The sequence below is a fragment of the Thermobia domestica genome, chromosome 6 (assembly GCF_964235325.1).
Source record: "Thermobia domestica chromosome 6, izTheDome1.hap1.1, whole genome shotgun sequence".
In the NCBI taxonomy this organism is placed as follows: Eukaryota; Metazoa; Arthropoda; class Insecta; order Zygentoma; family Lepismatidae; genus Thermobia; species Thermobia domestica.
The window spans coordinates 56,616,660-56,635,004 of record NC_137459.1 but is presented as its reverse complement, the minus strand read 5'-3'; the positions used below and the strand labels follow the sequence as shown (position 1 = coordinate 56,635,004).

Sequence of the window (18,345 nt, the reverse complement as noted above, 5' to 3'; positions counted from 1 at the left end):
CTTTAGTTGCTATGTTCATAGCCTTTTACGGGTAGTACAGAAGCGCGTGGGAAAATTTTGGTTTATTTGAATCCCCGTTACCCCCTACTCCTCTTTAGTTGCTATGTACATAGCCTTTTACGGTTACCACAGAAGCCCGTGGGAAAATGTTGGTTTGCTGTTGCTATGCTCATAGTCTTGGACGCCTGCTAGATGTAGAAAACAAGATAAAACATGAATTTTCGTGTTCTTGTCGTTTATTGGTTAATAATTTGAATCCCCAAACCCCTCACCCCTCCTGCGAAGAGCGTAAGCGGAACGTATGTGTTTGTGTAGATCATTCTGTTAGCAGCTGTTGCAAAGGAAGAAACGTCAAAAATTTAAAGATGTCATCGTCAATGAGTTTATTAGATAAGCTTAATAAGCCATCAATGGTACCCTTTACAAAAATGCGAGATTTGGAGATTGGAGTACCATTTCGTATTGTAAACTGTGAGATAATTACAACGGTATATGGTAGGAAGGCCTGTGTGACATTTGAAGGAGGTGAAAAAGTGATTTTACCTGGACGTTGTACTGAAAAATTGGAAGCAGATAATGGTGCATTATTAACGTATTTACAAAGTGGGAATGTCTGTTTAATATATAAAGGAATGAAGATTAATGTATCTGGACGTAACATGCACGATCTTGAATTTACTGAGCTGGTTTACTCATCGTAAGTGTATGGTGACATGTACAAACAAGATGAAACATGAATTTTCCTCTTCGCCCCACCTCTTCATGCATGCGCAGTCATCTGTATGCATAGTGTCGTTATTCTGTGCTGACCAGCGACTGGAGTAACATGTCTTTGAGTGCTTGTGCGTCAACTATGGATACCAAGAAAGAGTACTTGTTAAATGTTGAATATGGCCTTAATTCAATGAAAACCAAATTAATTTGTATCGGACTGGATAGTGATACATTTGAACCAGTGATTCGTGTTGGCAAAGGACTTGTGTTTGGAGTGGAGTTAAATTTGGCAGAGTGGGAGAAACTTGTACATTTAACCCCATTTGTTACGGACTATTTAAATTCTCAAGTGGAAATTACATTTATAAAATCTCTTGGTCGAAAAAACGAACTGGTGGTACGAAAACTAATGGGTGAAAAATTAGTGATGTTAGAGAAGAAAGGAACACTTCATGCTCCTCGAAACACTGTGTACTTATCTTCAAGTGATTGGCTTTATTTCTTGGAAATATTACCGTGTATTGAACATGCTGTGAAAAACAGTAAAGTTTGTAGTGTTGTGCTACGTGAATATTTTGACTTGTGTACAGATACTATTCGTAATCATGTACAATTACAGTGTCTTACATGCAGAGGACTTGCCGGAATCCATACCTGTGTAGATGAACAGAGTATTATTAATGGTATGAACATCAGTTTTCCAAGTGTCTCTCTTGATAAGAACAGTGATGTGAACATTGATGGTGAACGATTAAAATTGGAAACGAAAGTATTTTGCAAACAAAAACTTATAGATTCAATTATGGCTGATTTATTTGATAGTGTATCGACACAGCCATGGTGGGGGGAAACCGAAACTCATCCTTCGGAGGGTATCAATGAAGTGAACGACTCTTCATAAAGAAGAAGAAAGTTAATTTGTTTTTTCATGTATACGAAACAACGTAATATCAAATGTAATAAAATATATATATATATAGTGGAAAGTGAAATGTTTTATTTGTGTGTGTGTGTTTTGTGTTCGTTTCATACACCTCAATATGATAGGATTTTAAAGTTTTTTATAAGAAAAAAATCCTAACATATTTTTTTCCTCGTATATTATAAGTGATACGTATAATAATAATAATAATAATCATAATGAATTCAAATTCTTGAAATGAATGTTAAAATAAAAATTAGTATTTGAAATTATTATTATTATACAACTTTGTCTTAAGTATGCTAGGACTTTTTTTTTAATTTTAAAAAAAGGAACTAAAATAATTAATATTAAAATTTTAAAAAACAAAAGTCCTATCATAATAATAATAATAATATTGAATTCACATACTTGATTTAATTTACGAAAGAATAACTGATTAAGTATTTGAATTCATTATTATTATTATTATGTAGTTATATGATTACATCATTGAATTAAAAATCAGTTTTAGAATCTTTTTTTTTTAAATTCTTTAATTCAATGACTTAAAAATATGTTTTATGATATGTGTATTTAATTACATAGCTGATCATAAAACATATTTATTTATTAGGAAACGGAGAAAATAAGAAATAAAACATTTGTTTTCAAAGAGAAAAAATAATACAAAGTGTTTATTGTTGATGAAAATATTTACACAATTAAAACGACGGTAAGTATAGTACATTTTAAAAAGAACGTTAGATTTTGTTTCCATTGTTCACGTGTTGATAACTTCACATCTGCCATATACTGTTCACTGATGATACTACTGCTGTTGATGTTGGTGATGAAACGTAGATAGAAGTCAATGTGTACATTGAAGATGATGTCCATACACACGATGACGATCTTTTACTCTCTGAAATGAAAAAAATTGAAAAACAAACTTAAAATTTATTTTATCTATAATCATGAACAAATAATAATACATACAAACACATTATAATAAAGAAGAAGAAGAAAAGGCTACCTGCAATAATATGAAAAGAAAGTAATCAAAACAAACGAAGAAGAAGAATGAAGACATGGTTACCTGTAAAAGTAAATACAGCAAACGACGATCATTTTTTTCTGGAGTTGATGAGAAAGTGTAATGAAATTCATTTAAGGACTTTCCTTTAGCTTTGAAGCATAGGAAAAGATATGAATAATGCCCACATAGGGATGATTTTACACTTTGAATTTGTTTATTATTAAATGTATAAGAAGTGGAATTTCTACGTAGAAATTGAATATGATGCATTACATATGGAGGAAATCCAAATGTATCGAAGTAGTGGGCACGGCCATCAGTATGAATATATACGGAAATCCAGTGTGTGCCAAGTTTGTTCGAGGGATCTGTATTTATGATGATAGCTGCAGGTAGTGGAACATGTGCTGGTAATTCATTGGCTGCATATACGCCAACGAAATGATTGTGAAATAAAGAATTTGTTTGCAAAGCATTCAATAAATCTAGTGTAGAGGACATCATGTATAAAAATGCAGACATGTACATATATGATATGATATTTAAATAACGTACCTTTAAAAATCCATGATGATGTTCCTCTGATGATCCACTTCTAAGAGAGATTGGAATTCTCCATACACAATGCAGGAGATAGGTGCTGGTAGAGGCTTCGTAAAATGAACTTCCAGACGAACACACCCATGACGTATATGATTCCAATGCTGCACAGCGCTGGCTTCTCCATCTTGAGTAATGTCGAAAACAAAGATAGTGTATCCTTGAGGAAAGTCAAGGCGAGGAATATTGTTGCCATGATTGGAAAAGTGAATGCCTGATCCACAGAATAAGGTATGGTATGAGGAAACATAGAGGTTGTTTTCGAAAATTGGTTGTAATGGTTTTGAAGGTACAGGTTTTCCATCAATGTATAGAGAGAAGAAATTGATGTCAAAATGTTTGAAATGAAATGGATTTGAAGTTATTGTTCCTGTATAGGCATCATTTTGTGTAAACGCCACAATCACTCGTGTTGGTAATACTCCCATAAATAAATTATCAATTGTTTTTGATTGAAGATCCTTTGGAATGACGAATGACTTCATTTGCACTCTTGTGAGAGGATATTTGGCTGTTGTTGATTGTAGAAGCTTGTTATGTGCTAGTTTTATTGTAGGACTAACATTAATCTTTTTAATATGTAAAGCAGCGTCTAAAATGTTCACTTTAGCCTCAACAGACGCATCACTAGCGATGAGACAAAAGTTTGGCTTTGCAGGAATTAACTTGAGACGTAATTCTACTCCTTGGATTAAAAATTTATCTTGATTAAAAATATCACAATGAAGATGTCCAAGCATGTCGAATTTTGCACTTTTTTTTGTTAATTCATAACGTTGTTGAAATCCTTTATTACCACTAGATGTTGCATCCATATGTCCAGCAGTATCTTGAAACCAGAATGCACATTGAAGATGAGTATTTTTAGCAGAATCATCATAATTTAACAGTTTTTCAATGTATGATCGATATGGATGATTATGAGATGGAAATGAAATCAGTTTGTTATTTAAATACACTTCCACTTCGCTGAACATAGAATTTAAAAAGTCATTAATAGGAGCCACAGCTTTATCACTTTCACCAAATGCTGATCCATCAGGCTTAACGATTTGAGCTTCGATGTAAAGAAGAGTATGTGGTAGATCTATGTATTCATCACTTGTTCCTGGGATGACAAACTCTATAGGAGCATTATCAGCTAGTGAACTGATTGGTTTGTATGTAACAACATGATTATCCAATATACTGGTTTGCGTTGGTTTTGTAGAAAAAATATCTAGTTCACTTTTTACACACTCGCAGGATTGATGATGTAAGAAAGCCATAATGGTGATGATTTAATCAAAGATATCGTGTGATAACTTCCTCTTCTTATAAGACTGATTTTTCTTTGTTTTCTGTGTACGTTTCCTCTTGCCCTTCTTCTTCTTGCGCTTGATGATGTGTAATGGTGAAGGGTTAAAGATGGAATGATGTGTAATTCTTCTTTTCCTTCGTTGATATCCAGATCCTAGCATAGATTTCAGTTTATTTTTTGCTTTGTCTTGCAAGACGGATCTCGCTTCACCCATTCGTTGATGAAAGGATTCGTTAATAGGTTGATTGTCGATGATGACATCAGTAATAACGTTTGCTCCAGATTTTAATAATTCCTTTCCTACTGTTTTAGCTCCTTGTTTTACTAGTGGCATGACAGAACGAAATAATCCTCCAAGGAAACTTCCAATACCATGTCCAACTTGATAAGGGGAGCCAACATAAACGTTTCCAGTTCCAGAAAGAGCTTGTTTTTGATAATATTGTAAATATGGATTATTCATATTTGTCGATGTTGACGCACTGGTCGAAAATGTAGTTTAACGCATACAGTTCCGAAAGTGAATGCCAGTGGAGAGCCTGTACTATCTCTTATATCTATTTTGATGTGTTCAAAATGCATCTTCTCTATAGGCACATAATGTGGAGGATTAAAAATTTCTATAACACTACTTCCAAATGTATGATTCACAGGATTCATATTTATGATACGTAATAATGGTGCTACTGTATCTCCAACAAATACAGATTGAATTATATCACAATACACATACATTGTAGATGGAAGTCCTAAACGTAAATTTGGAATGCTTTGGCCTTGTTGCATATCCTTTAAATCAACGCTTGGATCAAACCCCAACATCGCACTAACACTTGGTGATAATGCAACGTCTACATCTATGTCTTTATGAAGACGTCGTATAAAACAGGTATTACTCTCACGAGTATAAGAAATATGTAAATTTGTGAATCTGTTGTACGTATTTATTATCTTTATCAGTTCTGATATGTCAGTGTAATAACGTACAGGAATAGTTATAAATTTCCATTCATCACTTTTTGCAGGTTTGTAAAAAATTTTATTATTTTCGTCATTAATATTTAATATTGAATGAGGATAATGAATTTCAACAATAGCCACTTCCCACTTTTCATGGAATTCCATTCTTTGATGAAGTTTCGTAGTGTATGATGTTAAGGTGTTGTCAGGAAAATATTCCATAGAACTATTACTGGGAAGCGTAACGTAAAAATCTCCATCAGGTTCCATTGTACTTCTCGATCTTCTTTACGGATGATGCAGGTATCCAGGAATCGAAAGAAGAAGGATATCCTTTCCAATGAACAAGATATTCTTTTCTGCTGCCTTTTCTTCTTGTACGTATGATTTTATCTATGTAAAATGTCTTTGATAACGTCACAGGTTGTAATTCCTCTCTGTAAAATAATCCATCCAGTGGTTCCTTGTTTAAATCTTCAATTTCATAAACAGGTGGATCTCTTGGTATTATCTTCTTCACTTTAAATATTTCCCAAGTCCAATTTTGCATATATCCTTTATCAAATGTACGTTTAGTTTTACTAATTCGTACTGTATCACCAATCTTAAGATGTTTTGAGAAATTTGGATTCTTCTTCTTCTTCTTCTTTATTTTATTATCATATTGATTATGCCATACTTGTAATAGGTTATTTTGAGAAACATTTGCAGGTGACATCTTTATACTTGAATGATAACCTTCATTGTATGATTTCACAAGAAGAGGTAATACATTTAAATAATTATACGTTTGATACTTTGTAAAATACTTCCACATTTTTTCTTTTAGAGTTCTGTTAAAACGTTCTACAATACTAGCTTTTATATCAGGATTTTTAGTTGTAATATGTTTTATTTTGTTGTGCACTAAGTACTTCTGTATTGTTTTATTAGTAAACTCACTTCCTTTATCTGTTCGGAATGTAATTGGTTTTCTGTCTTTGAACACAATTTGCAATGCTTTTAAGACATCATTTGTACTTTTAGATTTTAATGGCACAGCCCATGCATATCGACTGAACACATCTATCACTGTAAGAATATAACGATATCCATCATTAAATTTATGAAGAGATTGAAGATCATTAATATCACTTTCCCACTCATCATCAATGTTATTCACTACATAGAAATCTCTTTTAAAACGATGACGTACAGGTTTGTGTAACGTATATGTTGTTTGTTGCAGTAACCATCTTCTTATATAATGTATAGGAATTTTCTTCTTTGTAGCTATCCACAATTTTTTAACAGTTGAAAACGAGGCAGGATGTGAAGGGTTGTAGTAAATCTTGCTTAACTGTTTGTTTACGGTTTCCACCTTGACCATACTGGTCGTTTACAGGCACGTTTCCTTTTCCTTATAGGAGATATTACTTTTTCCTTTTCTTCTTCTTCTTCTGCTTCTTCGTCGTCTTCTGCAAACGATTTCAGAGGTATTTTTTCCCTTGACGATGATGCTGTTGGCGATGCTTTAGTTCGTCGTAAAATATATGACAAACGTTTTGGATTTCCAATAAGTTCTTGAGGTGTGTTATTAGAAGATAAATAATTACAAAATTTCTCCCATCCCGGTGGATTTGTGTGTTTCCGGGGTCGCGACACATCAGAAATTAAATCTACAATGTGAGATCCTTCTAGTTTATCACCTCTGATGTAAACAGTTCCTTTATTATCCCACGTGATATTATCATCATGTTTCATTCTATGTAGTAGTAATTCAGCTCTTTTACGAAACATTTTGGGTATAGATAATAATATTTCTTCTTCTACTTCAGGCTTCTCTGATTTAGTTGACGTAATTGAAAGTGTCACAGGTTCTTCTTGTTTTCGTATTAAATGTAAATATTTTTGAAGAATATTGTTATACTGATTCCACTTTTCTTCATCACTAAGCGATGATAACTGTAAAATCTCTTGCATTTCTTGATCCAAATTAGATTCACGTTTCTCCAGGGCTGATGATGATGATGATGTTGGTGTTTGTATACGATTCAGAACTTCAGGTGGAACTAAAATCATCTTCTTTGCGTGTTCCATTGTACTAACGGAATAGTAAACTTGATAATGCACCAGTTAAAATAGGAGCTAATAATGCCGGTAGGAATCCACCCTGCTGTTGTACTAATAAATGCTTCTTCTTCTTTTGGATGGAGTTTCCTTTCTTCACAAGATATCGAAGCGTCCTCTTGTATCGCTTTAATCTTGCTTTCTGTGTCTTTGTAAGAGGTACATTCCCTTTTAATACATTATAACAACATTCACAAATACTTCGAATCACTGAAGAGTCTGCATTGGCCAGTATAGCTTTACGTAATTTAGGATTTGCTTTGCTCAGCGTACGAAGAAGATCTCCGTGTTTTACTCTTGGAGACATATTGTCAGAATGAAGAAACACAGTTTAAAACAAACATTATAAACACATCTTCTTCTTCTATTTCGATGGAACATAAACGTAATGATAAATATCATCAGGAAAGATATTTGTTTGAAAACGAAGTTCATCTGGCGTATCCTGTTTTAAATCAATAAAGAAATATCCATATGGTAACTTTGTTGCGTCGTTGAAACTTTCTTGAAGAAATTTTGGATTCTCAGGAGTTAATTGATAACTCAAATGTTTAATTTGTGATTTATCTCTTGGATTTTTAAATAATACGAGATAAGAACAATTCAAACTCATATCTCTGCTTCCTTTTCCCTGATGAAATATGTTTTGTGTAATAAATAGTACACTAAGATTTCTATGATGAGAACCCTTTGTAAAGAAATCAACTATATTGCGGTTCACTTCACACATTTGATCATCAATAATAATAAGATGTGGTCCAGTTTCAGGTAAAAAGTCTTTTGTTCGAGGTAATCCTTCAATAAATTGTACTTTTGTCGAAATTTCTCTGTATGCATTTTGCCATTCTGCATAGTACCAATAAATATGACGAAACGATGTATTAACCATACGTGATAATTTGGACAGGAAACGTATTACAAAGGAAGTTTTTCCACATCCACTTGGTCCGGCAACAATACATGAAAAGGGGTGTTTCCACGTCGTGTCCATGTTAAAGAATATGATCATTCTTTCTTCATACGTATATTTATAAAGGGCCTTATTACATTTCTCTTCTTCTTTTGTTGGAAGTAGTGTAGCCATATGGAAGAGTATCATATGAATTTGGAATTCTACGTCGTTTAATATAATTTATCTTATAAATTTTTGTTTCGGGCATGCTGACGATAGTATGGTCTTTCCTGCGGCAAATTTTTTTCTCATTGGTAATTTTTACTTCAGTAGGACGAAATTCTTCCTCTTCTTCTGCATCCTCTTCACTATCTACTATCATTTTCTTCATTACATCAAAATTTAGGTGTTTTGAAGATTCATAGTTTAATGAAAAGCCCCGTATCTTGCATACTTGAAACTCCTTCTTCGTGCTGGGATCAAAAATACGTAAGCTGTAATTCTTCGGGCCCGCCGATACATATTCTGAAATATAGGCTTCTTTACCATATTCGAGGACTTCATTTGTTAAATCGCCTAAAAAGTCACCAGTTGGAATTGTACTTTCACCAGGTTTTTGCGTATAAATGACGGAATCAGTATCAAAATATAATACTCTTTCTTGTAGTTGATCTAAATATTTGTACAATTCTAATCTTGCTTGTGCTGTTGTGTATGCGGCTATGACAACATTTACTGTTGGTAGTGAAACAGGAACGTCATCGGTGTATTGCCAATATACATATAACATGTCATCATTTACTGGAAATATTTGATGAACATCTATATCATGAGATGTTAATTTTTCATATAATTCCTTGGGTTCATTAATAATGCTGACATGACCCATGTTCTCACGTTGACCAAATTTTCCCCAAAATGAATTTAGCATTAATTTAGCTAAACTTCTAAGTGCTGGATTATGTTTAATTTTGTTCTCATCGAGACGTATTCCTTCCTTTTCATAAAATTGCTGAATGTACTTCTTCTTTAATTCATCTGTTTCACACCATGACGGCCATCCACTAGCTTCTGTTTTTGCTTTCAGGAAGGTGTTTATGTATTCTGCAAATAAGCCACCACTTTTTGTTTTTTCATCATATTGAACAACGTCATATGCCCATATTTCATGAATATCTATTATTTTATATCCTTTTTCTAATGCCTTTCTTACTTCATCTGCTACCCATGTTCCATGTAGCACTCGGTCTTCATCGTTGTGATTACAAGGTGCTTGGATTAATTCATCACAACATGTACGGCAGAGTGGAAACATCAATCTATCATTTGATTTATAAGGGAGGACAGGATGAAACAGTTGTTTTGGAGGCAAAATACTGAGCTTAACTAATCCTTCTACTTCTTCAATGGTGGGAATATTTGAATCTCCAGGCAGGTAGATAGTAGGATGACGAATTGGAAACTTCTTAGTCTTAGAGATAAATGGGTACAATGAAATAACATCTTTGTATTTTATGGTTTCTCCTTCAGATTCTTGTGCTTTATGATACAGACGTATGGCATTCACACGTCCTCCATAAAAAGCGTCACGAGGTTTTAGTGATGTTTTCTTTGTATACGGATGATTACTAACATACTTCTTCATCTCTTCATTTCCTGCCAATTGTTTTTTAAATTCACAACCCCATATTTCATGCACTTCACAGCCAAAATCTTTTAATTTTTGGATTTTCTTCTTTGTTGCTTCATATCGAAATTCCATGGTATCTGTAGCATTGTTATAGATGGGTTTATCTCTGTCGTTAGGGTAGCAGTAGATACAACCATGTGTGAAATCGCCTTCATACTCCCAGACGTGTATTCTTCCTGTGTTGGGATCTGTCCATACACCATCTACTTTCATTGATGCTATTCGTTTTTCCTTACTACGTGCAGCATTGGTAATTTGGATGTTTCTGGTTTTTTCTTCCCAAGCTATCCATTGTACTGCTTCAACTGATTGTACATCTCTCCATTGATATCCGTTCTTTGGTATGATACCAATTGTATTTTCCTTTAAGAAATTTCTACGATATACCAAATTACATGCACTGGCAATTGTAATACATTCAAGTAAGGGATTGACATTAGTTTCAGATTCAAATGTATTCATAAATGAAATACAGGCTTGACGTAATACTTCGACATCCTGTACACAATACTTGATGAGTTCTTCTTTCATTTTAAATGTGTCGTTTTGATGTTCGGTATACCATTGGAGAAACTTGCGTCTTTCGTCTACTTTCATAGTATCTGCTCCATAATATTTAATGTCTGGAAGCGGCCCTTCATAGGTTTGGTTCTCACGTCGATTAAAGAAGTGTGGGAAATATCCTTTGAACGATTGAAGCCCAAATGCACCACTTAATTTACTTAAGGGCATAGGAAGAAAGCTTAGTGAATCGATGAAGGTTATGTTTCCTATTTTAAGAGAGAGAATTTTTGCTCCATTCATGATTACTTCTGGAGTCCAATTCATCTTCTCAACCATGGTCTTAATGATGAAATGTGCGTCATATCCCTTTGAGTTATGGGCAACACAGATTACTGATTTAATGTTTGGTCGACGTTGTTGAAGATGTTTTAGAAAATCTTCTATTACATTTTCTCCGTCAAAAATATTTTCTCGCTTTCCACAAATGACACAACCATTCTTGATGTTGTTATCTTCATAACACTGGTAACATACATGTTGACTAACCAAGACATTAGGTATGTGTTCATATATGTTTGCGTCCTCGTCTTCTATTTTCGTATCTTGTGTGCATTCAATATCATAAAACAGAATCATAGCTTTCTTCTCCATGATGATTTTTTCATTGGCTTTTTTCGATTTTCTTCTTTCATTCACTTTCATGTAACACTCATGATTGGGTGGTACTATAGCATAGCAAATGTTGCAATAAGTTTCTCCACATACGTGAGAACCTTTCTCTTTTACTACATAAATTTTGAAACACTGGGCACAACATTTCACAATGGAACATAAAGGCTTTCCATTTTGATACGGAGCTGACTTGTGATAGTCATAGCATGACTGTCCATAAAATTCTCGATTACAATCATTGCAAGTAATATGGGTTTCTTTAAAATCACATGGTGGCTTCTGATGACAACGAAAACATACAGCTGTACAATGTTTCAAATGTGCATGCTTGTTTTCATATTTCTTATGACAGCTTTCGCAATAATAACTACAGCTAAAACATGATGTCAAGCTTTCAATGACGTTGTAATGGTTATCTACAAAGATTAAGTTTAAAGGTGTTCTTTCATTATCACTTGGTGGTGCTTCAAACATGACATCACTTCCTGAAAAGCCCCTATACACTGTAATTTTATAATCCTTTAAATATTCCTGAAATTTACGTATTTCAGGAATTCCACCACCATGACTAAGATCTACATCGGCAGCTTCACACAGATCTTCTGCTTCTTTTTCTATGATATATTTACTTTGATGTTTTACATATCTATTATATTCAGTTTGATTTCTTCCCTTGTATTTTTTCAGTCCTATGGCAACGACGATTGCATGTGCTAAACATCTTGTGCCTTTATTCTTAATTGTGATAATACCACGTTTTGCCTTTACATATTCTTCAGTATTCATAACATGTTGTTTTAATCCACCTTGTCCTCTTGGCATACGTACATGATGAAAATTCACGATGCAATCTTCATTTATAAGAAAAGCCGCATTACTTTGCAGTACTTTCTCATAACTTATCCATAGAACTTCTGCTGAGAGATTTCTTGCTTCTCTAAATGACAGCCAAAATGGTCGGTGTCCTTCTCTCTCATTTGTAATTGTTATTCCTACGTAATCATGCTGGTCCACATTACGTAGCAAATAATCTATTAGTGCCCGTAGACTTGCTTCAATTGCCGTAAAAGGGTTTTCATCTGCACGCACGGGGGCTAGACGGAATCGTAGCATTCTACCCTCCATATTGTATCTTCTGTATTGTCTTCTTCGTTCTTCTATTATACGAAATCTATTGTGTCCATCATTACGGTTGTTATTTCCGAATCCTACTTGTATATTTGAATTTCGTTGTGCTTGAAATACGACTAGCAACTCGTCCATTCTTTTTTCTATGTCGTCTAAATCGACTTCCATTTCTTCCTGTTCTGCACTAGCCTCTGCTAATATTTCCATAATTGAGGGATATATTACTTCTTCTTCTTCTTTTCTGGGATCGGTAAACAAATTGTTAATCCAATTTTCTAGTTCATTCGTGTAAAACTTATCATCTTCTTCTTCTATCTTCATCTCTTCCTTGTTGTAATCCTCTCCTATTATTTGGGAAAACGTGAAATTTAGCAGCTCTTCTTCTTCATTTCTCCTTTCTTCGACGTCTTCTTCTGTTCCTTCTTGTAACCACTTTATAATTTCTTTAATACGGCCTGATGCTTCTTCTGTTATCGTTCTATTGCTAGCACTGTTCAATATTTGTAATAGTTCTTCTTCATCATATTCTTCTTCTTTTTCTACTGGAATTTGAATTTCATTAGTTTCTCTTTCTCTTTCTTCTTCTTCTTCTTCTGTTGCTGATGCTGTTGCTGTTGCTGCTTCTTCTATTCTTTCTTCTCCGTCTTCTTCTTCTTGCATTTTTTCATGATGATCTATTTCCATTTCTTCTTTTGCGTCTTCTTCTTCTTCTTCTTCTTCTTGCATTTCTTCTTCTTCTTCTTCTTCTATCCCGATTATGGCATTTATTTCACTTAAAAGAACTTGCGTTTCGTTATTTACGCCCACTACCTCTTCTTCTTCTTCTTCAATGTCATTAATGAAGACCGTAATCTCCTTCAGTAAATCTTGCGTACTCTCTTTTGCCATTTTTCTTCCTCAGATGTATATACGTAATGCAATATGTGTAAACGGTATATGAATATGATATATAATAGGATATATAAATCTTATTTAAATGGAATATATATATATGTATATAAATATTTTGAAAGGATATATAAGTGTTTAAAAGAATATACGAATAAGTAAAATGTAATATATAAGTAATTAAAAAGGAATAATAATAATAATATCAACGGGAATAGGAAAAAGGATTACACTTATCTTTATTTGTATGCAACCTAAAATAAAAAAGAAATGAATTTTGTTACTTATAAATCAATATATATTAGATATATAAATACATACTATATAAGACAGAACTTTATGATGTCAATGAAATAATCTCTCATCATACCTTTTAAATATTTTTAACTTTTCTTCCTATTCCATGGGATGAGGAGTGAAACAAATGTATGCTCACAATCTCTTTCAAATGTATTGACTAATGAAGATATGTAGATTACACGGCCTTTTATACTTATTCTGTTTTAGAATTTTATCGTTAATTTTAGTGAACGCGAAATCCGTATTTCCTCCTCCTCCTCTCTACACGTCTTTCTTTTATACTGTCATTAATTTTAGCGACCACAAATTCAATGCTATCTTCTTTACAACTTAACGAAAAGATGCTATTGACTTTCCCCGGAAAACCGTTCCTACATGTGTCTTATTCATATGCTCCCCTTAACATGTGAATGAGGGAGGGAAGACATTTTAAACTAAAAGATTTCATCTCTTTTTCTTACGTGATACAGCGTTCATCTTTAGTGCACGGGAAGTCACAGATTGGAATCCTGTCACGATATGGAATCAACACTAGGTAAACTATGGAATCGATACTAATATTGTTTATTTTATATTATTTTTACGTGTAAGAATACCACCCCCGGTGAAAGGGACGCTATGACAATATAGATGAAAGAATTTTTACAAGTACTAGGGGGGCCTCGGTGAATCAATGGTAAAGCGTTCACTTGTGATGCGATAGGGGGCCTTGGTGATTTAGTGTCCACGTCTCATATAGCCTCGCTGCTGAAAGGGACGCTATGACAATATAGATGAAAGTATTTTACAAGTACTTATTGTCTTTTCGAGTGCAAAATAATACGCGTTCAATACTACACAGAGGCTTGTAGTATTTGAGCTCCGTCGCCCAAAGCTTGGACCTCTCCCAACAAAAAATTTCTTAATGCACGCCTGTGTACATAGCTAGTATACGAATTCTATGACGGGAATCTGAGCATTTTAGAAGAAATGATGATAATAATAGGGAATATTTTAACTACTTTCGTCCTTTTAAAGTAATATCACATACAGCTTAGACTATAATATGGAGAAAACTGTATAAAGTTCAACTTCCTAGATCAACTTAAAGAAATGGAGAAATGTTCTCTTATTTGAGAATAGACAATTGTTTTAACTTGAAGATTTGTGCCCCATGATGAAATCGGGGGGTGCTGTGGATCAGTGGTAAAGCGTTCACCTTCTGTGATTGGGGTCCCTGGTTCGATCCTAACTCTTACCGTGTGAACTTTGTGGTGCATATAGCCTCGCTGCTGAACGGAACGTTAAACTCAAAAATCAATCAACATCATGTGTACATAGGTAACGACATCCGAGATGTATAAGCAACACTAGTTTTGTCAAGTATTAGATCTCAAACACTGTTTTAATATTACCTAAAACACACACACACACACACACACACACACATACATATCTTCGCTTCGTGTTGTCTGAAACCATGACCTAAGATAATGTTGACGCGACAGCTGGAGAATAACATTGAAATACAAAACATGTTCTGTTATCTTATTTTTCTGCTCTTTGCAAGTAGACATTGCAGATACAGAAACTCTCTCTCAGTTCGTTGACTTATGTATGTGTATTTAACGTTAGGTTTCACTCTTATTAACATTAGAAAATTATGAAATTAACTTCAGTGCCTCAGTGGTAGAGTGTTCACCGCTGGTGCATGAGGTCCCGTGTTCAATACAGAAACTCTCTCTCAGTTCGTTGACTTATGTATGTGTATTTAACGTTAGATTTCACTCTTATTAACATTAGAAAATTATGAAATTAACTTGAGTGCCTCAGTGGTAGAGTGTTTACCTCTGGTGCATGAGGTCCCGTGTTCAAATCACATGTCTTTTTTCTATATACTTGTCATTAATTTTAGTGACCACAAATCCCCTGCTTCCTTTACAACTTAACGAAAAGATGCTATTGACTGTCCCCGGAAAACCGTCCTTATCATTTCATTTTTACGTTCCAGAGGGCACGGTGGGCTCAGTGGTAGAGCGTTCACCTCAAGTGCTTGGGTCCATGATTCGATCCCAGTTCGTGCCCTATGAACTTTGTGATGGACAAACATCGTATGCGTGGATTTCCCTTCGGAGTTCACCAGTTTCCTTCCACTTTCTTCATTACATCATTTCATTCATTTTTTCATTATCACCTCTCCTTCATTAGCCTAGTAGACGTAACCGTAGGACGTAAAACTCGGTGGACAAACACCGTGTACGTGAATTTAATGCAACATTTCATTCATTCATTTCTCATTACCATCGTCCCGGCTGGAGCTCATGTGATTCTGATTCCACGTTAATCATTAGGTCAACGTCTCATATAGCCTCACTGCTGAAAGGGACGCTAAACTAAAATCAACTCAACTCAACAACTCATCATCACCGCCTGCATTAGCATAGCCGACATAACTGTAAGACGTAAAACTTAGTGGTTCAGATTCCACGTTAATCAGTAGGTCCACGTCTCATATAGCCTCGCTGCTGAAAGGGACGCTGAACTAAAATCAACTCAACTCATTACCATCGCCTCCATTAGCATAGCCGACATAGAAAGACAGACAGACCTTGTTGGCTTTATTGTTGGACGTAAAACTCTTCATTGTTTAAAAGATTTCATTTACAGACAGAAAGACAGACGTATACATCATATTATCAAAATTAAAATACCAAGTCTACAGACACTTCTTGCGTCAATTGCAATGCGAACCAGAAAACATTCAAGAATTCCATCTTATCATTTTTCTTAGAAGCCTCATAGAAGTTCACTTATCTGTTTTTAACTAGGGCAGTCTTGTTATCTCGTTGTAGTACGTATCATCAAAACATTTGAGAATAGCATCTTATCTGTTGCTCTTGAAACTAAACCATTTTAAGATGTAGTTCAATGTACTAACAAAACAGAGGAAGAAAGAGACTAACAAAACAGACATTCACATATGTGTCTGTGTTTTTTTTTAAATGTTAGAACATGAACGGAACTTTGAATAAATACACTTGTTCTTTCAACTGCCTTTATAACTAAATGAAGAAAGAACATATATATTTTACTTACCTATTTTAATAAGAACGAGCGGTATCACAAAACACACATACACTTCAGTTTTAGGTTGAAAACACAATCAATTGATAGGATTTATTCGTAAGAACTTAAAGCACAAAACACTCACTACAGTTTAAGCTGAAAACACAATCAATTGGCAGGTTTCAATCGTGGTAACTGAAAGGACTCTGATGAAGATCCGGTAGACGTTCAAGAGTCTTTACGGGAGGGGGCGGGGCTTGGGAATTCAAATTAGCTAACCAATACAAGACGACTAGAAAAGGCATGTTTTTTCATGAACCTATAGCTGATGGTAACCCTACAAGGCATGTTTCATCTTGTTTCTAGCAACATGATGTTCTCAAAGGCTATGAACATAACAACTAAACAGGAAGTGATATCGATTTACTTATCATAGCAGACATCGTCATGTGAATATTCATATAACATACTTCACACCCTACGTTTTAAACAATATGATATGCTATGAGAAGTTTCCATTATTAGAATTTGCTCAATCATTGGAATCCATTCGCAGGAGGTCTGTGGAAAGGAGTGTATAGGTATGTGTTTCGTTATGAGACTTATATCTGGTTTCATGTCTCACGTCTTTAAAAAATTGTGAAATACAATATTTACCTTAGCAACTAAGCCAATTTCGTGAGAAGCTTTGATCATTTGACTATCACGTCTTCTACAGACACTTTGTGGGAATAGGGCCAAGGGGGCTAATCAACACGATTTTGCATGAGTATGTGTTTCGTTATGAGACTCATATAGTGTGTCTCATCTCACGCTTTAAAAAAAAAAATCATGACATATAATATTTACCTTAGCAACTAAGACCAATTTCATACAATCTGCTGAGAAGCTTCGATCATTTGAATATCATGTTTTCAGTTCATAATCTACAGTCATCTCGTGGGAATAGGATCAAGGGGCTAAATCGCTTATACTCTTTGGCTTTCCAGGAGGAGTAGGGGGTAACGGGGATTCAAATAAACCAAAATTTTCCCACGCACTTCTGTACTACCCGTAAAAGGCTATGAACATAGCAACTAAAGGCTTGTCGAAACTTGCCTCCCAATTCCAGGAAATGGTATCGATTTCTAGGAAAACAAGATATTTTTTTGCTGACTCGGCCGTCTATCCAGCCTCAATTCTACTCCGGTGACCCCGGCCCGCACGCAATGGTAGCTGATTTTGAAAGTCATCGCTAATTGAAGTGTCACCATTGATCTCAGTGACCGTGAAAACTATATACAAATATCAGCGACCATTTGTGAATTCGACACAAATATCGGCAATTTTCTAATATTATTACATGTCTCGGTAAACGTCCCCCTCCCCTGAGACCCCTGGTTCGATTTTTTAAAATAAAAACCACTTGGTCCTGGTCTGGGGCCTGGACAAAAGTATCCGTTATTAAAATGTAGTAACTTTTTGTCAACTCGTCTGATCCCCAGGCCGCACACAGACAGACACACAAACTCGAACAGATAGAACAAACAGCGTTCTTTCGCATAGAATGTTGTTGCTTCCACCCAGCCTAAGTGCCGGAGGGCTTCTTTTATACGTAAACACG

The 18,345-nt window shown here is 34.6% G+C and overlaps 1 protein-coding gene across 1 annotated transcript; it reads right to left on the bottom strand.

Annotated features, from left to right (window-relative positions):
* Positions 1 to 2,421: 2,421 nt before the first annotated feature.
* Positions 2,422 to 4,881, bottom strand: LOC145687672 (uncharacterized protein F54H12.2-like). Its single transcript, XM_081761129.1, has 2 exons — positions 3,210 to 4,881; positions 2,422 to 2,540 (listed from the first exon to the last, which is right to left on the bottom strand). The coding sequence occupies exon 1, from the start codon at positions 4,520 to 4,522 to the stop codon at positions 3,212 to 3,214; it is 1,311 nt and encodes a 436-aa protein (XP_081617255.1). The 5' UTR covers positions 4,523 to 4,881; the 3' UTR covers positions 2,422 to 2,540; positions 3,210 to 3,211.
* Positions 4,882 to 18,345: the final 13,464 nt, after the last annotated feature.

What these genes read in the sequence shown, in the direction of transcription:
- LOC145687672 (XM_081761129.1), bottom strand. Translation starts at nt 4,522, where the DNA reads ATGGCTTTCTTACATCATCAATCCTGCGAGTGTGTAAAAAGTGAACTA.